Source organism: Natrix helvetica, assembly GCF_964273705.1.
Source record: "Natrix helvetica genome assembly, chromosome: 8".
In the NCBI taxonomy this organism is placed as follows: Eukaryota; Metazoa; Chordata; class Lepidosauria; order Squamata; family Natricidae; genus Natrix; species Natrix helvetica.
In genome coordinates this window covers 11,536,536-11,557,663 of record NC_138559.1, presented here as the reverse complement: position 1 = coordinate 11,557,663, position 21,128 = coordinate 11,536,536, and the positions used below count along the sequence as shown (strand labels likewise).

The 21,128-nt window shown below is 41.3% G+C and overlaps 2 protein-coding genes across 5 annotated transcripts in view; one reads left to right on the top strand and one right to left on the bottom strand.

The window, feature by feature from the left end:
• Positions 1-375: 375 nt before the first annotated feature.
• On the top strand, positions 376-8,932 carry GNRH1 (gonadotropin releasing hormone 1). 3 transcript variants are annotated; one of them, XM_081961401.1, is made up of 4 exons: positions 376-485; positions 4,779-4,935; positions 5,966-6,065; positions 8,734-8,932. In XM_081961401.1, the coding sequence occupies exons 2-4, from the start codon at positions 4,810-4,812 to the stop codon at positions 8,745-8,747; spliced, it is 240 nt and encodes a 79-aa protein (XP_081817527.1). In that variant the 5' UTR covers positions 376-485; positions 4,779-4,809; the 3' UTR covers positions 8,748-8,932. The 3 variants fall into 3 exon arrangements, with proteins under 3 accessions (XP_081817527.1, XP_081817528.1, XP_081817529.1); XM_081961402.1 differs by having other exon boundaries at positions 377-485; positions 4,776-4,935; XM_081961403.1 differs by lacking the exon at positions 376-485 and adding an exon at positions 4,624-4,671 and having other exon boundaries at positions 4,776-4,935.
• A 1,468-nt stretch (positions 8,933-10,400) lies between these two features.
• The window catches only part of DOCK5 (dedicator of cytokinesis 5), a 154,931-nt gene continuing 144,203 nt past the window's right edge, over positions 10,401-21,128 (bottom strand). For both annotated transcript variants that reach the window (XM_081960726.1, XM_081960725.1), the window contains exons 49-52: positions 20,589-20,766; positions 19,310-19,448; positions 17,703-17,818; positions 10,401-16,782 (exon numbers count right to left, since the gene is read on the bottom strand). In XM_081960726.1, the coding sequence (XP_081816852.1) occupies positions 16,681-16,782; positions 17,703-17,818; positions 19,310-19,448; positions 20,589-20,766 (535 nt within the window). In that variant the 3' untranslated portion in view covers positions 10,401-16,680. The remainder of the gene's footprint in view (positions 16,783-17,702; positions 17,819-19,309; positions 19,449-20,588; positions 20,767-21,128) is intronic.

Here is a 21,128-nt window from a genome sequence, read left to right as displayed (position 1 = left end):
AAAATGGCTGGTTTAATTGTGATGTTGTGGTCTGCTGCCAGCCTGCGAAATTGGCAACAGAGTTGGACAGTGAGAAGGTTGAGGAGGAACATGGGCAAGTCCTGGAGTCTGGGGAAGGCTCAGACGAGTGCTCTGCGTCGGAGGCAGAGAGGGAGCGAGGGCCATCTGGTAGTTATGAGCTACCTCTAGACTAGAGTCTGAGATCAGTGAGGCAGAGGAAAAGTGGGAGCCTGTTCCCTCTGCGCGCATGCGCAGAGCTGCCATAAGGCAAGAACAATTAAGAAAAAAGGGGTGACTCGGGAGTAAGGCTTGGAGATTATTGGCCCCTCCCATAAGGCATAAAAGAGGAGCAAATGGACATGAGCCTTTGCAGGAAGCAATTAGTTCATCTGGTCGGTTCAAACTTTGAGAAGTTCCGTTTGCTTCTGCTAAGTTTGGCCTTGCAAAACTAATTGGCCTCTGGCAGCATTTCAAGGGAGATAAAGGTGGGTGCTTAGCAACATTACCCTGAGAGATAGTGGCAACTCGAGCAGACATCTGTCGGAATCTTCAAAGACCGTTGGGGAAGCCGTGCAGGCTATGAATGACCATAATTCACAGCCGTATAAATAAAAGAGGGTTTTGGGGACTAAGATTGTGATTTATGCTTTCTCAGGAAGCCTAGGTCAGAACAGGTGAAACAGAACCACCAAGAGAAGAGGGAATGGAATGGAATGGAATAGAATAGAATAGAATTCTTTATTGGCCAAATGTGATTGGACACACAAAAAAATTGTCTTTGGTGCAAATGCTCTCAGTGTATATAAAAAGACAAGATATATTCGTCAAGAATCATAAGGTACAACACTTAATGATAGTCATAGGGTACAAATAAGCAATCAGGAAACATTATCAATATAAATCGTAAGGATACAAGCAACAAAGTTACAGTCCTGCAGTCATAAGTGGGAGGAGATGGGTGATAGGAATGATGAGAAGACTAATAGTAATGCAGACTTAGTGAATAGTTTGACAGTGTTGAGGGAATTATTTGTTTAGCAGAGTAATGGCGTTTTGGGGGGGGGGGAACTGTCCTTGTGTCTAGTTACAGTTTGTTCTACAGCATCTTGTAATTTAGAGGTTTGTTTTGTGTATTTTGTTAGTTGATTTTAATTAGTTTGTCTTGTGAAGGCTGGCAATGAGTTGGGTTTTTAAATCTTTTTTAACAAATGTAATTAATGCTAGCTGCTGGCTTCCTTGTGGTTTTAATCCTGTCTTGAATGCATTACCAAATCTGCATTTCTAAAAGTTGGCACCTTGGTTTCTACTTGGGGCAGAGAGCTGAGGCTCTGAGTTTCTGTCTTTAGAAACATTTTATCCTTTAGGGAAAATTATAATATTCTGCCTTTTTAATATTTCCTAAAATATTTCATTCTTCTAAGAGGGGTAGGTGCTAACTTTCTGCAAGGGTGTTGAAGGGGGGGGGTTTCCTGCAATTATAAAACTTGGCAACAATTTCCTGTGATTTTGCAAATATAGAAGTATTTTTAAAATATATTATAAATATTTATTATATTATATAAAATATAAATATATGTTCCAATATAAAAATTCAAATTTTATTCTATTTACTCCAGTTTCTCAAGAAACATTTCCAGTATCTCTTTCAAATTTTAGTTATTTTGAACTTTTGTTCAAGTTTATCCAAGTGTGTTGGATGTGGTTATTTCTAAAAATAATAATTAATAATAATAATAAAGGCAGGATCTAAGCAAACAAGTTATAAATCTGTATGAATGAGATGTCATCTCAAGGAACCCCTTCAGCAGTGGAATGGAGCTAGCAAATGTAGCCAGAGTTTCCGTATCATTGGAAAACTCACCTGGCCACCCAACCAATTCAGCCAAAATACACACAGAGCATTATGCAACAAATATCCGACTTGCTTACGACAGCCTGTTTGTCCTTTAATTGCAAATAAACGGCTTTCACAGCTTGAATTTTTGCTGTCCCTGTAAGACGTCTACAGGAGTCCTTGCCAATGCAGTGAAATTGAAGGAAAAAATACATTAACCTTTAACAAATCCTCATGAAATATTTTCTGCAAATTACCCTTATCCATTAACACCCCGAGGAAACAGGAGGGAAACGCTGAAGTAAATTACAGTAAACCCTTGTAAAATCTCAGAGGCGTGGAGTGTAATAGTCTTGTTCCTGTCTAAGGCGCAGTTGACAATATTTTAGAAGCTAATTCTCTTGAACGCTCTATAGTAGTTGATTATAGTTCCATTATTATTTTTCATGTATTTGTTAGTTCACACCCGGTGTGACGGCCCAAACACCTTCTGGAAGACTTAACTCTTTAGCTTCTTCTAGAGGGTGATCAGGGTGCAGGCCGTCCTGGCTTCAAGCAGTTTAACCTCAATATGGCACTTTGCTCTTTTGATGAGAGATGATGAGAGATGAGAGATGAGAGATGAGAGAGGGGCAGTGCTCATCTCTGTTCCTAAGCCAAAGAGCCAAGGCTGTCTGAAGACGTCTCCGTGGTTATGTGGCTGCCATGATTCAACACCGAAGGTGCACGGAGCACTGTTACCTTCCCACCAAAGTTGGTTCCTATTTTTCTACTTGCATTTTTTACGTTCTTTTGAACTGCTAGGTTGGCAGAAGCTGGGACAAGTAATGGGAGCTCACCCCGTTACACGGCACTAGAGATTCAAACCGCTGAACTGCTGACCATCTGATCAACCAGCTCAGCATCTTAGCCACTGAGCCACCATGTCCCCTTTTTCTAATACAGTACATATGAATAAATATAACCTACATAAACCAGAGCTCATTAGGGTCCTCGGTCATACTTGGGAATTCAGTCATATACCACGTGGGGTCCTTGGTGTTCTCTGAGCTTGGATGTTTTCTTGCAGATGTTTCATTACCCAAACTAAGTAATATTATCAGAGCTAGAGTAAACCCCATTCTTTACTAGCACTGGTGATGTTACCTAGTTCAGTAATGAAACATCTGGAAAAAAAAACACCAAGCTCATAGAGAACCAAGAATCCCAAGCTACAAATACTCCCTTCTATTAATCATCATTCAATGAAGCATCCAATTTCATTGACCTCAGAAGGATGGAAGACTGAGTCAAACTTGAGCCAGTGAGATTCGAACTGTCAAATTGAAGGTAGTCAGCAGTCAGTAGAATTAGCCTGCAGTACTGCACTCTGACCACTGGGTCACTGTGGTTATACTCTCTTCTTGCATCTTGTTTTATGAATTCGCTTCCTAAAAGTCTGTTTTATCCTTTCAATATTGGACTCTAATTCTTTCAGAAAGATGCTGACTGTCCCTAGCACACCTCTTGCAACCAGGGGTTCTTGTATTGCCTCCAGTTGGTTCCTGTTTGGTACGTTGGTCCCCAACGCACTATAATCAGTTTTTGCCATCTTTATGGCATTGTCATCATATTAAAATTGCCTTAAGTGCTTAGGTGGGACTGATGGTCCTCAAAGGTTCCTATTTATCTGTTTTTCCTAACAGCTTATCTAGATGCACATCATCTAACATGGTGGAGTGGTTAAGGTATTGGAGTAAGACTGAGAAGAGTCAGGTTCAGGTCCAATTTTGACCATGGAATCTCAAGAGATGTCTTTCAGCCAGTGGTGAAATTCAATTCTTTTTACTACTGGTTTTGTGAGCGTGGCTTGGGTGTGGCAGGGGAAGGATATTGCAAAAATCTCCATTCTCACCCCACTCCTGAGGGAAGGATATTGCAAAATCTTCATTCCTACCCAACTCTGGGGCCAGCCAGAGGTGGTATTTACCAGTTCTCCAAACTACTCAAAATTTCCACTGCTGGTTCTCCAGAACCTGTCAGAACCTGCTGAATTTCCCCCCTGCTTTCAGCCAGTTACACACTCCCATTGTGTTGCTAAATTTACCACACAGGGTTACCGCAGAGATACAAAAAGGAATGAGAAAGAATAGAGTATAAATCATGCAACAGATATAAAAATACAACACATAAGATAGGAACAGAAGATGATGGTAGGATCTTTGAGAATGCTTCTGAGAACGTTTTTCTCCTGCAACCCTGGATTCAAAGGGTCTACTGTTGATACCCAGCTGTGAAAGCACAACCACAGCTATCGTTCCTTCCCAATCTTCTGAAAAGATAGAGGAGAAGACCAAGACTCTTGAAACCAACCAACTCATTAAAAGGCTTTCCATTAAAATACTAAAATCGTCTGGATTTAGCACATCTCAGTTTGCATGCAATCCCTCAGGAAACCTTATCCATGAAGAGTCTCAGTCCTCTAGATAGAGTTGTCTAGAAGTTCAACCAGTCTGAAGAAGTTATTTGGATAAGCAGTGCAATGTTTCAAACCAAAAGAGAAAAGAAATCCAGTTGCCATGACTCATTTTCCAGACTCAAGAAAGGTTGTTCAGCTTTTAAAGAGAAAAGATCAGCTTTGTTTACCAGCTAGCCAGGAAGGACATCCAAATCCTTTCTTCTCATTATGACTTAAACAAGGCCACAATTACAGTCAGTATGAGACAGTTATGAATGGGGCTGCCTGGGGCAAATGCGTCAAGGATGGATAAGCGGTATATTTATAAGGCAAGGAAGCACCTTATCCAACACCTAAGAAGGTCTCAGAGGAACCATTTCCATCTTTGACCATCAATCAGGTAACATAGCTATAGGATATGCACAATGCATGTTGGCATCTTCAATAATAACTATTCAGAGAAACATGTTAAGATTTTTCTATATTTCATTTCTTCTGCATTAGCAGAGTTCCTCTTTGGTCTCCAGACTGTGACAAAATGCAGAAGATAAGCTTCTTCCTATTGCTCATCTCTTTATCAACCTGCTTTGCCCAGCATTGGTCATATGGCTTCCAACCTGGTGGGAAGAGAAATGTGGAAAACCTAAGAGACTCCTTCCAAGAGGTAAGTTAGCTTTTGGCAATTTCAATCACATTACGATGCAATGTTTTGCCATTTATGGTGGTCTTGTGACAAAGCAAAGAAATATTGGATTAGGATTCACATCTTAATGCAGAAGATTCTTAAAGTGAATATAAAAATAGATCCAGAAACTTTTCTTTTAGGTTCAATAGATAAAGGACCTGGAAAAAAAATGGCACTGATGTTATATATGTGGACAGCAGCAAGAATACTTTATGCACAAAAATGGAAGGATACTTTGATTCCCTCAATGGATGAATGGCTGCAAAAGTTGATGGAGTTAGCAGAGATAGCTTAATTTGCTTGCTTTGATTAAAGAAAAGAATACAGTTAATTTTGTTTCTAATTGGAAACCACTTTTGGACTTTGTGCTTGAGGTGGAAAAAAAACACGTCGATTTTGGGTTTTGCGGATTAGATAGATTAGTTGTTATAGAAATGACTAGTATATATCATGTAAAAGTTAAAATTCAAGATTGTATGTTATTACCTTATTCTACTATGTCAAAAGGAGTCAGAAGCCAATGCTTTTTTTTCTTTTCCTCTTCCTCTTTTCCTCCCCTATTTTTTTATTTTGTTCATTTGATTTTATTTAGTTTGTCAAACATGTACAAGATAACAGGTGTAAGTATAAACATGGACAAGAACAAGGGAAATGAGTACAATTAAATGGGGACAGTAGGACAGGAACGGTAGGCATGCTGGTGCGCTTTTTCATGACCCCTTTATGGACCTCTTAGGAATGGGTGAGGTCCACGGTAGACAATTTAAGGTTGAAGCTGTGAGGGTTAGAGGATGTAACAGTAGATACAGGTAAAGCATTCCAGGTGTTGACCACCTGGTTGCTGAAGTCTGAGGAGCTCTGGGAGTTGAAGTCCACAAGTCTTGAAGTTGCCAAGGTTGGAGACCCCTGCACTAAACAATTCCACTGCACAGCCTCTGAAGTTTCCAACCCAAAGCTGACTTTCCATAATTTCAGACCATCGCTTGACTCTTTTTTTTCTCCAACGCAGATTGAAAATGAGATGGACAAAGCTGGAGAACTGCAGCCTGTTGAATGCAGTGTGCCACGCCAGCATTTCACACTCCGAGGACTGAAAGGTGTCCTTACAGGTGAGCTCTCTTTTAAACGTTATTTTCAACTTTTGCAGTATTTTCTGTTCCAGTGATTTAACAACAGGACAATGTAATTGTCATCCCGTCAGGTCGATCAGACCAGGAAACCACCAGCACAGGAAGACTAAAACTATTGTAGAAACCAAATCTTGCAATCTGATTGTGTTACATTCCCCCCCCCCCCTTCTTATATTCTTGTGAAGTAGTGAGATGTATGTCTGAATCCCTTCTGAATATTATCTATTTGTTGTGGACCTGGCAGGTTTTTTTCCTTTTGTTTTTTTGCTAATGGAGCTAGTCTCTGTCCACCAAGTTCATCTTCCTTACTCTCTACAATAATCTGAAGCTGAAAATATTGCTAAGGAGAATGCTAATTAAATCTTTTTTTAATGTGAATGGGGGAACTAGTGGTTATCTTTTATTTTAAAAGGATGGATTGAAATATTTCAGCCTCAGGTGAGGGCTGGCTTCATAGCCCACTTTTCATAATGAACTTCCTCCAGCTCCCTTCGGTAGCTACCATATTTAATACTTTTAATATCTTTCAGTGTTTTGCTCCTGAACAACAAAAAATTTCCAAGGTCCAGTCAGTTAATATGCCTGAATGTATATATCTCACTAAACAATAGCTAGTTTTATTGTTCAGTGAGATATATGTATCCAGCCGTATATCTGAATGTAGTTCAAAGGGTAAATCAGTGGTCTGGATTGACACTTAACATTACCTTTATTGTAAATGATTTTGATCAAGCTGGCATCTCCTCTTTGGAATCAGAGTAAACATATGGGACGCAAATATTGTAAGACTTGAATAAACCTAAACCAACTCTAGCGAATTCAACCTTTGTCTTTCGCTCTCAACTGCCATGCACAACAACATAATCTTCTCTTGGGGCCTTCATATAAATGAAGGCAACTTCGTTTATATCATTATCTAGCCCTTCCAACACCATCTGCTACTGCTTTTCTTGCAGTCCATCATCTTTTTCTTTAAAAAGTTTCTTTCTACCCATTCTAAATGTTTAGACTAAGATACTGGGCTAAATATCACACTGGCCATTATGTTGATCTCAAAATTCCAAGGTCTAATCTAGGAGTCCCCAACCTCTGGACTGTAGCCCACTACTGGGCCTTGGCCAGTTTGGAAGTGGGCTGTGGAATTGGCGGGTCAGCATGTGTACACACAGCTTGACTTGTGCAAGTGGTGAGCTGGCACACGTGCGGACATGCACCAGCCCCTCCTGTTTGCATGGGCCAGTTCCCCTCTCCCCCCCTCCCCAGGCTCCTAAACCATAATGGTTGGGGATGGTTGGGGACCGCTGAGCTATTCGCTAACTATTCCCTAGTCTTGGAGAAGGAGAAACAAATAAAACTAAGTCTAAGTTCTAAGTTATCTAAGTTAACTAAGACAAAGACTAAGATGGGACATGATGGCCTAGCTATTAAAATGCTGGGCTTGTCGATTAGAAGATCGGCAGTTCGAGACACAAGCACCACATGATGGGCTGAACTCCCATTCTTGCCCCAATTCCTGACAACCTACCAGTTCATACACATGCAAATGCAAATAGATAAATAGGTACCACCAGGGAAGGTAATAGAATTCTGTGCATCTTTGGCATACGGCAGTGTTGGCAAACCTTTTCGGCACCAAGGGTTGAAATAGGAGTGAGCGATGGAAACCAGAAGTGCAGCCGCCCGGTGTACATGCACACGCCGGGAAGATGATCTTCCAGTTTCTGGTGCACCCATGTGCATTGGCCATTTGGTCTTGCTGTTTCTGGCATGCATGCATGCACAAAGACTACCAGGCTGGTGCACATGTGCATGCTGGAAACCAGAAGAGCAGCTGCCTGGTGCGCATACATGTGCTGGGAAGATGTCCTTTCAATTTCCGGCACGCACATGTACCCCAGCCACCTGGTCTTCCAATTTCTGGCATGCATACATGCACAAAGACCAGCTGGCCAGTGTGCATGCACATACGCATACCAGAAACTGGAAGATCATCTTCCTGGCACATGCATGCGCGCCAGGTGGCTGCTCTTCCAGTTTTGGCATTCCTGCATGCATGAAGACCAGCTGGGTAGCGTGCCAGAATCTGGAAGAACAACAGGCAATGGCTCATGTGCCATAGGTCTGCCATCACGGGCATATAGTCATGCCGGCCACATCACGACGGAAGCATCTTCGGACAATGCTGGCTTCCTTGGCTAGGAAAGAGAGATGAGCATCACACCCTACAGTGGGACACAACTACGCAGTGGAAACCTTTACCTTTTTTAAAAAAAAAAGTTTTTCAAAGTAACCACTGAGCATGATGGGACAACTACAGACTAATGTGAAAAATGGTGATTCTTTCAAAGCTCAGAATTTTTTTTTTACTTTTTTTTTGATCCTGCCTCCTAAGGATTCTGATAAAAGACAGAGCAACCTGGACATTATGTCAGACAGGGAAGGAGATGCTATTGCCTGATTTACTTTCTATTTCCCTGTTACTTTTTCTCCTTCCTTTTTGCACTTCACTATAACATTAAAAGTTCCAAACGATGTACTTCAGTTAAAATACTTTTGAAATGTTGAATAGCATTGAGGAAAAAGACTTTAAACGTTGCAAAGGTTTTAAAATGTCTCTCTTTTAAATGATCATCCATGTGTATTTCAGACAAGTCTAATTGAAAGAGAAAACGGGCAATAGAAGATCCAAAGCTACGCAAATCCAGATGAAAAATAAAGCAGAACGGAACCTTCGCAAATGAAACATTTAACTGCAACATCTGATTTAAGAATGCAGTAAACTAAACAAGAAGGGGTGGGGGGGAATCTAGTTTGCCATTGTGTTATTGAGCTTCAAATAAAATATCCTTAAGCTACCTGCCAACAGACTGCAATTCTCTCTTGGGAAATGTAAACACACCTCTGCTGATTTGGTTGAGTCAAACGTGCTTATCATTGCTTGCAGGTCACTTTGCTTATTTGATCTAGAACAAGGGTCTGCAATTTCGTGAAGCTTACTGAGGAATTCTGGGTGTTGAAGTCCATAAGTCATAAAGTTGCCAAGGTTGCAGACCCCTGATGTAGAAGACAGGCTCAATATCTTAACAATGGGTGATTGTTCAAGAAAATTTGGGTTATTTACCACTAGGCTGTTCTCTCAAAGTCTGGCAGACCAACGACATCACCGAACATGCCCTGATTGGTCCTTCTCATCTCTGCTGATATTCTTCACACAACAAGAGAACATAGGTTTTATTTGGTTAACTCCTATTCTTTTTTCTACTACCAAGGAACCTTTGATAGAACAGGGGAAAAATATGGATATGGGCTGCTAGCTGCACAATCAAAAGCTTTGGCCCACTGTCTTCTAACATCTTTCCAGTATTCAATCCCACTCGATAGCAGTCCATACCTGTTAATATTCACTTTCATTCCTTGCAGCCCTCCTATCTCACAAGAACGCAATGGATAGAGAAATGGCAGGTCAATTCAGCAGCAACCCCCAACTCTTTTCTCACACTCTTAATAAATTAGTTGATAAAAGAGTTTTAATAAATCAAAAAAGCTTATTAGGTTGTCTAATAAAAGGATGTTGCCTTTGTGGATTTTTTTTCCTCAGGATTAGCAATGTCAAATTCGCACATAGATTGTTCTCCCTTCAAGACCTTTTAATCTTATTCAATAGAATCCCATGCTCATTCAGGCATTTAAGAATGACTGCTTAAACTCAAATTTTAGGTTTTTTTTTTTAAAAAATCACTCCTTTTAATACTGGGTTGTCTTGAAACCTAAGACTAGACAAATAATTTGATGGAAGCATACTATTTTAAAATCTTAACCTTCAGAATCATACAGTTTTGATTCACGCAACTATCATGCATAAGAGCCAAGGTGGCGCTGTGGCTTCTTCTGCCAGCTGTCTGCAATTTGACAGTTCAAATCTTACCCGCTCAAGGTTGACTCAGCTTTCCATCCTTCCGAGGTGGGTAAAACGAGGAACCAAATTTTGGGGGGCAATAGGCTGACTCTGTAAACCTCTTAGAGAGAGCTGTAAAAGCACTATTAAGTGGTATGTAAGTCTGTGCTATTGCTATCGCATAATAGCTACATCATAACAGGAAGCAATTTTTTTCTTTTTATAAAAAGGCCAAATTAGAACTTTTTTTTTTTTTAAAAAAATGTCAAATCCAAAACTGCATGAGAAAAGATGTTCCACCTAAAACAGTTACTCTACTTTCACCAGTCGTTGTTTCCTTATGAAAAGAAATACTGAGGCATGCAATTCTACAATAAATTCTTTGAATGGAGGTGTACTTATACAAAGAGAGGCAAACAAACAGAGAATCGTATTTCTTTAATATTTTCATTTACAATTATAAAAATAAATAAGGCAAGTCTGCTGCAATAAATCCTGTACTGAAAATAACATTTTAATGTAGTGGTCAGTCAATAGGCACAACAATGTTACGGTGCTATAAAACCAGCCAGATGTAAGATCTTATGCTTCAAACATTACCAAATCTTTGGATGTGCCCTTTGGATCACAGAAAAAAAACCTTTTTCTCTAAGGAAGCTAATAGCGAACAATCATTAACCTTCCACACTTACTCTTGTGTGAGGAATTATTGTCTATGTTGTCAAACGTAGACCACAAATACAACCGTTCAGGAGGTAATATGCACCTACAGGGTGCCAGGTTTGAGAAAGGCTTTAGTAATGTTCTTGGACTTGGGATACAAAAGGAGTGTGGGCTTATAAGTCATAGGCTGCAGAGTGACTATTTTCCTACATAGTTGTTAAAACTATCAACAGGAAAAAACTGAGGGCAGCTGGCATGCAAAAATTTCAGCTATTCCTTGGAGAACTACATTTTAAAACTTCATTCATGTCTTCTTAGACCTCTAGAAAGCTCAGGCATAAGATCCCAGGTGGTTATCTAAACAGATCATAATCTGCTTAAAACCTCAACAAGTCTGTTTCACCATTGGCCAGATTTTGCTCATCCTTTTGGTTAGTTTAGTGCTGTGGTTCTCAATTTTTTCTTCACCATGGAGCCCCTTTAAATACTTTTTGTGGCCATGGCCACGGATCCCCAAGACTTAACGCAAGATTTAAATCATAACATTTCTTCAAGCCTTTATGGACCTTCTTTGATGACATCATAGCCCCCCACAGGTTTAACCACAGGTTGAGAACCACTGGTCTAGTACCTTATCATACAAAGGGAACATGGGTAAAAGAATTGGAAGTGGCAATGTCAACTTGTAAAAGCATTCATGCTCGAGGCTCATAAATTAATTAGGGTATTTTTCAGAAACCTGACAGGCAGCTCTATGCAGATTAGCCATTTTCTCCTGCCCATTTTGGGAATGCTTGATATCACCCACAGAAATCCTAGAAGGCAACCATCAAAAAACAGATGGTTTTAAGTCACAAAACATTCATCTCCAGGCAGAAGCAATCAAGGAGTTGGTATCATCTTCCAGAAATCCTAAAAGGGAGGAGAATGAAAATTGTTCCCGGAGAGTTTCCCATGTCTTCCTGGGATGGGCAGAGAGGAAAACCACAGCTTTTAAGACATTTGTACCTTCGCTGGTAACTAGCACAGCTGGAAGTGGAAGCCTGAGCAAAGCTGAGAATTTTTTTTTCCACAGCAAGATTCAAATATTCCCACCCAGATTTCCCACCCACCCATCCAGCCTTCTCAGTGTATAGACAATCTGTTTTCCGAAGCCAACTGGCAACAAAAGACGGGCAGAATCTGTTCCAAATTCAGAGGAAAAAAAAACTGAAGAAAGGGACTGGCAAAGAGAAGAGATGCCGAGCTCAATGAGGGAGAAGCTTCTGCAAAAAATACTGGCATTTTATGGCTTTGGTTATATAAACATTTTACAGAAAAGTGAGATTTTTGTAGCCAAAGGGAGAAATAATCTGCATATGGTTTTAGCACAACAAAAAAAGGGACAACCCATTGCTTGCTCCAAACATGAAAATGAATGTACAGCCGATTTAACATATAGGTAGTCCTTGACTTACAACAGTACATTAAGCGACTGTTCGAAGTAACAACGGCACTGAAAAAGTGATTTATGACTGTTTTTCACACTTATGACTGTTGTAGCCTCCCCATGGTCACATGATCAAAATTCAGATGCTTGGCACCTGACTCATAATTAGGATGGCTACAGTGTCCTGGTGTCATGTGATCACCTTTTGTGACCTTTTGAAAAGCAAAAGCCATGAGGAAACCAGGTTCACTTAACAACCGTGTTATTAACTTAAGGAGTGCAGTGATTCACTGAACAACTACAAGTTGCGGTAAGAAAGGTCATAAAATGGGGCAAAATTCACTTAACAGCAAACATTTTGGCCTCAATTGAGGTTGTAAGTCAAGGACAACCTGTACACAGTGTGGTGTACTAGCAATAGTAGGAGTGTCAATTTCATAATTGGCTATGATATACAGACAACCTGGTTCAGCAAAGTTGGATATCCACAGGTTCTCTATCTTAGTTCTATAGCTGAACTGGATTGAATAACTGTACAACTATACAACACTATTCATAAACACACTTGCTCATTCGTTATCAATGAAAAGATTTCAAACTCATGTCATCAGAAAGAAGTGACAAAATGCTCCATTCAATTGTCTTAAGATATAAATCAGTTCCACATGGGAAATAGCCTCAACTTTTTGTAACCTCAACTCTTTCATTTCAACAGACCTTCCTAAGATGACAGGATGATTAGGGGTCTGGAGACTAAAACATATAAAGAATAGTTACAGGAACTGGATCATGGCTAGTCTAGTGAAGAGAAGGACCAGGGGAAACAGGATAGCACTCTTCCAATATTTGAGGGGCTGCCACAGAGAGGAGGGAGTCAAGCTATTTTCCAAAGCACCTGAAAAACCAGACAAGGAATAATGGATGGAAACTGACCAAGGAAAGATTCAACCTAGAAATAAGGAGGAACTTTCTGAATAATCAACCAATGGAACAGAAGTTGCCTTCGGAAGTTGTGGGGGCTTCATCAGTTGAGACTTTTGGACTGCTATTTGTCAGAAATGGTGTAGGGTCCTCTGCTTGAGTGGGGCGCGGTTGGACTAGATGACCTATAAGGTCCCTTTCAACTCTGTTAATCTGTTAATCTGACTGATTTGTGCCTGAGGAGAGGATTACTTATGACCCAGGCAACATCCCAAATGCCCGAATCTAATTCTAGGACCTCAACAATTATTGCCCATTTAGAAATGGGAATTCTATCAGGACACAGAAATGTCAATAGAGATTCTCAGTCATTCAGGTCATGGTTGTCCCAAAGGTGTATTTTTCCAAAGGCAACTGAACTTTGTCCTTCCTTGAAGATGTTTCACTTCTCATCCAAGAAGCTTCTTCGGTTCTGACTGAAATGTCTTCAAGGAAAAAACAAAGAAAACCCAGTTGTCTTTTGAAAAAGCACCTTTGGGACTTTTTCAACACAGAAAGGACACAGAAAGTTGCTTCTCAAGGTAGCCTACCATGGTCTACACCCTACAAGGCTTCAACTCTTGATCTCAAGCTACATCATCTGTTACTTGGTTCTTCAAAAGGGTGAGACCAGAAATTGAACTTGGTAACTTGCAAATTTGCCACTAAAGCTTCTGACTAGGTCCCCGGGAGTTGTGTTTCTCCACTACCTTGTCATGGCGATCAGTAATTCATTCAGAATTATGTCAGGACAATAATGTACTAGTAGATAAAAGCAAGAAATCAATGCCATGGATGTACTTTTAACATCACAGCTATAGTAACAGAATCTTGCAATGTATTTTCCCCTCTATCACTTTGTCTGAACTAAGGCTCAAGCTCCTTATCTGACTATTGCTTTGGTAGGGGCCCTTATTTTTTTTGGGGGGGGGGGCATTCCCTATTCTTCTACAAAACACCTTGGGCTGAATCTTTAACCATCTACAGGCAAAGTGTGTGCTTTATCTCTGAAGGACAGCTGCTTTGTGAACAAGCCAAACAAGCTTCTTGCTTCTTTGGAATGCATTCCCCCCCACCCACCCTGGCCAATTAAGCAGTTTGGATCCACACGGTAATGTTAATCTTTTGGCATTCAGACTCAAACAGCAAACAAATTTCAACAGCTTTAATTCAATGACTTTGCCTTCCATGAGCTGCATTGTTGGGAGGAGGGAGACAGAGTCATCCCAGAACCTTGCTTATTCTTTGAATCTTGCTCTTGACAGTTGCCCGAATAAGGGATTTTTTAGTTCTTGCAATAAACATCCTCCCAAAGAACTGTATTCTTGAATCCCTGCCTGTGGGGGTTCTAGTTGGAACCTTGGCCAAGAGAGGCTTCATAACTTTTGAGCGTTGCTAGTCATAAAAATGAGGAAATCTTTTTAACTGCGTACACTGGAGTCTTCGTCAACCTGGAATGCTAAGAAATAGTCGAAAATGATCAGAAACCAATGATGGTCAAAATAAAAGTAGAACTAATAAGATGAGACAGAGAGTTTTTAAAAGAAGAAAAGAACTATGTACAACATTAAAATGTGAATCTCAGCTTTCCGGCTAGACATTTTACCTAAGGCAAATTACACCTGAATTACTGAGATTCTGTTAAGATATATACAAAACGTTGGGTTCAGTAAACAAAGTTAGCTTTACCACTGCGTGCATTAAATTTCTGCTGGTGGTTTTTTTGAACAGACAGTGCATACGTTTGCGGAATGACAAACAGAGCCATGTATTTCTCTATAAACGCATCTTTTTGCTTGTATATCAATTAAATAGTTTGGATTCCCCCCTATAATGTGAATCCTCAACAGCTATAGTCTACTAATTCAAAGACTCTGCTTGCTGCTCCAACAGCCTCTCAGGGTTTTGACTCCAATCTTAGATGTTATAAATTATTTTAAAAAGTCAAGTGTATAAACTTTCTACTTTGAAGGCATGATGCAACCTTAAAGGTTAATGTCAAAGAACATCTTCTGAAGCACTTGGAGAGGTGGCCATTCATCAATGATCAATATAACCAATTCATAATCTGTGGGCAAGGATGCCCAACTACCCACCATTAGCAAATGGTCTTGCACAATGCATTTACTCTGGATTAAATATCTACTTTGTGGCTGGGTTCCTGCACCATGCTAAGCCATAATACAGTGAGTTGGTATTTGGCTAAACCTCTTATGTGGTCAAGCATAATGGTTTGGAAATAATTGTTAAAGCAAAGCATGGCATCATGTGATATGTGAACCTTGTCCATAACTTCAAACCATAACTGAAGATGGACAGAGATAGCATAATCCAATTATGTGAACTATCTCTGAGATAAATTTGAGTCCCATGGGGGCTAAGCCCTGAGTTTCTGCTTATAAACAAGTAAACACAGAGGCAGCATTTAACAATAAAACATACAAAGGGAGATACAGTAAGAATCTAGAATTCAACGGGCAGCTATACACCCACTTGCATTTTAGCAAAGAGTTCAATATGCTGTCCGGTCCCGGTTTATCAATTTTTGTTTGGAAGCACTTTCAATATGCAGTCCATTCTTCAAATTTCCAAGGATAATTACACCTTTATGTATTATCAACATATTATTGCGTAAAGAAAAATAATACATCCAGAATTCAGTTAAACAAGTCTCCAAAGGTATAGTAGTATAGGCCACTCCGTTTGTATGCAAAACTTTGGAACAGTGGCAGCAACAGAAGGAATTAGTGGTGTATTTGATAGTGTTTGCACACACTTGAAAGAAGAGGAGACCATAAGACTTTCAAGGGCACAGTTGGTCAACTATGGAAATAGGAAGATGCCAGTTTGCTTTTGTTTTTAATCCACCTTCATATTGCTGGAAAAAATAATATCTCAACATTATGGAATCTACGGGTCTGTCCAATGCTCTGGCTTGTCATATACAAATCCATATATTAGATTAGCTTTACTGATTAGCCTGTCAGCCATATCAAAAAATCCATATATTCCAACAGAGGCCCTGGGAATTAAGTTTTTGTTGCATGTTTGGAATAAATAGGCAAAGAAGGCCTTTGCTAAGCAGGCCAAAGAATCCTTCCTCTTAGACCAGACATATCCCATTCCAAGGTCTCTACTGCTGGACAGGGAGACTGATGGAAACCATATCCTCATTGTCCAAGTGCAGCAAAGTGGGTTTGAATTTGTCACCCATATCCACTCTAGCGGCAAGTGTGTGTTTTCACAATGTGGCGCTTAGCTGTTTGAAGACCAAGGAAGATCTTAGTTGTTAGGAGATTGATTACCCTGAGAGAATTTCTGCAGTGCTGGTGTTTCATCCATGGTGGAACAAGGACTGATGGATGACAGAATGTGGTTTCTTTAGCCTTGCAGAAGCCCTGATGATCAGAAGATACGTCTTGGGGCGTCAATAGAGAAATCAGAAGCCAGGAAAGCCAAAACATCAGCTTTGCCAAAATTTCTAGCAGCTGATTTTTGTTCACATCCCCAAACTTTGTGCAGGAATGGAGGGGCGAAGCTGTCCAGCAGGAAGAAGCCAATGCTGAGACGTTCTGGAGAACTAGATAGGTCCAGAAAGCACCAGATGTTCAGTTCCAGATGCAAAGAGACAAGATGATGCAGAGTCCTCATTGTAGATCTGGCTCTAAAGAAGGGACGCCGGATTTCCTAGCTTTAGGAGGAGGAGGAGGCGGCTTGGTTTCTCGCCTGGTGGGCAGAGGTGGAGCCACCTACAATAATGCAAACATAAGAAAAGAGACAGTTGGACTCCTAAGTAAAATCCAATTCCAGTGATAGAGAGAATGGGAAATGTAGGACCTACAATAATCTCTTTTAGAGCAGGACTAGTGATATCATTTGATAGAGTGCCAAGGCAACTGGTGGGTCCCAGGGATGTCACAAAGAGGCTTTTGTGTTGTGAACATCTGTGACGGACTTGGCATTGAGGAAGACCCCTGGGCAAAAGCTCCAGATTTAAAGAAACAAGACACAAAACTAGATACAATTCTTTTCTTTAACTAAAACACTCAGTCTGGCTTTTTTGCTCCAAACCTGGGGGGGCGGGGGTTGAAACTTTTGTTTTTAGGTTTTGATGATTGGAACGATTTTGTTATTATACAGCTGGCTTGAAAGGTTGCGAAATGTAACGCAAAAGGTGGAGGCTGTATTATATAGTTGTATATTACTGCAATGAAAAATTCCAGAAGGCACCACTTCCCCACCCCCCTTCTCTCTGCTCTTTTCTCTCTTTTTTTAGTTGTCTAACTTTTGTTTTTTTCTGCATTTTTACCTTAGAATAAAATGCAATAAAATTTATAAACCAACGAACAAAAGATTTAAAGAAACAAAAAGGAACGAATCTTCCCAGCAAGAGCCAGGAATTCGGCCCCAACAGTCACACAAGGAACATTTTACATTATCTCTGCGTTGTGTGTCTCCCCCTCCCCCCCCTGCTTTCATTTAGGGAGGGAGGGGGGGACATGGCTTTTTTTCTGGCAGTTTCAGGGAGAACGCCATTCAACTAACCAAATACTTTTAAAAACAACAACAATAAAACAACAACAACAAGGTACAACCCTGAAAATCCCCTGGGAATATTTGCAATGGCGCTCCTGTCTCAGGTAATAGGATCCAAACGTCATCTCAGTACCTCTGCAGAGTTTCTGGAGCCGTTATTCTCATAGGGCTTGCATTTGGGCGGCGGTGGGGGAGGAGAATTCTGCAAGTTAACGGTTGTTAATCCATCTGCTTGCAAGGAAGGGAAACCTGGAGTGGTAGAGACGAGAAGAAAGACAGATGGTAGCCATGGTTAGGAGGGGGTGGGGGACAATTTCTAACAGAAGCCTACTTGCATCACCGCTACTTTGGGGGCATGTCTGTTTCTTTTAGCGGTTGATTGTGAACAGATGTGTCAATCTGAAATCCCACTTGCCGTTCCCCAGGCCCTGCTATCGCAGAAGCTTTGTCCACGCACAGCCAATGAACCTAAGCACATGTGAAAAATACACGACTGGGGACCAGGAGAAACAAAATCCAGAATGACACCCGACGGGCTCCGTGGGCTTTGCTTTCACATTGGACTTTATCCGTTGCAGTCTCCAGAACTCTCTTGAGAGAGGAGGAGGCAAGCCACCCAAACTTCTCATGAACTTGGAGGTGAACTGCCTTAGCATTAACAGGAAAATATAAACCAGACCTGTTTCAGTTTCCTTTTAGGATGAGTGTTTCTTTTTAAAAATTATATTTGGAATATATCTGTCACTCAGTCTTCATGAAGGATCAGGCCAGACACAGGGTTGGAGAATCCATGATCAACTTTCCTAATTTCCTGTTGTTGTTGAAGGGTGTAAAATTTGTTCTAAGATCGATTTCCATTTGAAAATGTGTGCGTATACATGTGTATCTGTGTGTTTCTCTCTATATGGGTGCATACCAGGGGTGGGTTCCTGCCAGTTCTAACCTCTTCTATAGAAGAGGTTCCACAAATCTACAGTGCCGTTTATAACTGGTTCCAGCTCCCTCCCACCGCCCGTCCGCACATCCTCAAGATGAAGAGCGAGAGGAGGAATTCTGGGAGTTGAAGTCCACAAGTCTTAAAGCTGTCACGTTTGAACACCCCTGGGTTGTTTTTTTCTAAAGGGTTAGGAATGCAAGGGTCTTGTAACTTGACAGCTTTAAGGTTTGCACACTTGAATGCCAGAGTTCCTGAGCCAACATGACTGGAGGAAGAATTCTGGGAGTTGAAGTCCACAAGTCTTAAGGCTGTCAAGTTTGAACACCCTGGGTTTTTTTTTTTCAAAAGGGTTAGGGGTGAAAGTGTGTTGTAACTTGACAGCTTTAAGACTTGCGTGCTTCAAATGCCAGAGTTTCTGAGCCAACATTTTGGTTGCTAAGCAAGAGCATTGTTAAGTGAGTTTCACCACATTTTACAAGTTGGCCACTCCCACCCGGTCACATGGCTGGCAAGCCACTCCCACCCAGTCACATGGCTGGCAAGTCACTCCCACCCGGTCACATGGCTGGCAAGCCACTCCCACCCGGTCACATGGCCAGCAAGCCACTCCCACAAAGCAGGCCACACCTACAGAAAAGGTTCTAAAAATTTTTGAAACCCACCACTGGTGCTCACCCACCTGGAGCAGCCTGAGGAGTTGAGGTGGCACTTGGCCCTCCGGTTTCTCATAGGGCCCCTTGAGAAAGTTAATTGCCCACCCTTGCTTTAAAAGAATAGGAAGAAGTAGAAGTTGCTCAACATACTTTGAGTTCTCGGTGTTTTGGGAGTGATCGGTGGTTGGCTGAGTGATCCAGCTTGGTGAAGGGATGAGTTCTGAAGGAGAGTCAGTTTGCTTTCTCCCAGTTGCAGGCTCTTTGGCCTCGGCGCTTTTCCTCCTGCGTTCTGTAGAGCAGAAAAGGAACAGACCTTTACTGAAGTGATTTGTGATGCCACCCTGGACATTATACTACAAGTCAGCTGCTTTCCTGAAAATTTAACGAAAGCACTTTTAGAAGCATTTTATGTAGGGAAAAAAACCCTCAAACAATGAAACAAAGCAGGCCTTCAATGAAAGACATGGATATGAAGGAGTATTAAAACCCATCCGATGGCCTCTAGTTGTGTTGATTATACTGTAATTTCCTCGTACGTTACCGGAATTGATGATAGATGCCATCCAACCCAAATGGAAGCCCAAACCAAACACTAAAATGTAAATGGGTTTAACAATACGATGATTAGTGGAGATTTAGAGAGACTTGGAACATGGATTATGATTATAGCTGCAACTGAGAGTTTGGAGGAATTAACAAGAGGTCCACCTAGGTCAGAGGTCAGCAACCTGTGGAGCTGCATTGTCGCTCTTTCACCCCTCTGCTGGGGCTCCCTGTCACTCAAAATATGTGTCGCAACCGCCAATATGCGACACCCGCCAGCATGCTATTTATTGAGCTTTTCAACCCCCAGTAGGCCAAGCATGGATAAATCCAAGAAAGGAAAAGTTTCAGAAGAAAACAGAACATTTAATTCAACTACATATGCTAGTTTTGTGGCCGCTCAGGAAATAGTCAGGCATGGGAAGGGTTTTGTGCAGTGGTGGGATTCAATTTTTTTTACTACCAGTTCTGTGGGCATGGCAGAGGAAGGTTACTACAAAATCCCCATTTCCTCCTGATCAGCTGGGACTCGGGAGGCAGAGAACAGATGGGGGCGAGGCCAGCCAGAGGTGATATTTGCCGGTTCTCCGAACTACTCAAAATTTCCGCTACCGGTTCTCCAGAACTGGTGAGAACCTGCTGAATCCCATCTCTGGGTTCTGTGGTTCCCGGTGTTTTCTTTTCTGTGGGTGGCTCTCTGAGTGCTTAAGGTTGCCGACTCCTGACCTAGATTGACACAGATACCCCTTGAGGTGATGATCAAATGTTCTGCTAGCTGAATCCCTCCCAACCTTTCTTTTAACAATGACGTGAATAAGCTTACACAGCTAGGAGAAAAACGGCATAGGTTCCCAGGGGAAATTCATCATTCTGATGCATTTATTACCGTTTTGAAAGCCAACTCAGCTTCTGGCTCCTTCTCGGCAATAACCTGAGATTTACTGAGACTCCAGTCTTTCCGACGGAATTTATTAGCCCGGGTGTCTGCATCATCTTTGGCAGGCTGCTCTTCCATCCTAGAGGCTGCCGAACTTCTCCTTTCCACCAGTGGCTCAAGAATAGATCTGTAGCCCACACAGAAATACTGTCATAAAGAATTATACCCTGTCTCTTCTGGTCAGCCTGAAAAAAACAATATTTCTTGTTTTCCGGAGATGTGAAGTAATCTGACAAGAGATCATTTTCTCCGTGATTGCCTCCTATTATTTATTTGTTTTGTTGACTTTGCAGCAGTGGTGGGTTCCGGATCCTGTTGCAACCGGTACGGTGCAACGGGGCCCGGCGTACACCATATGAAAGCGTGCAGCACTCACATGCATCCTTACCTCATGCAACACCTCCGCAACGCTCCAGCTGCTCGGTGGAATGTCGCGCAGGCGCTGTACATTGTTTGTGTGTGTACGGAAGCGTCTAAGAGCTCAAATAC

Bases quoted from the DNA above. Each gene is read 5' to 3' on its own strand.
- GNRH1 (XM_081961401.1), top strand. From the start codon at position 4,810: ATGCAGAAGATAAGCTTCTTCCTATTGCTCATCTCTTTATCAACCTGC. The intron at 4,936-5,965 runs GTAAGTTAGCTT...TCTCCAACGCAG, and splicing joins TAAGAGACTCCTTCCAAGAG to ATTGAAAATGAGATGGACAA.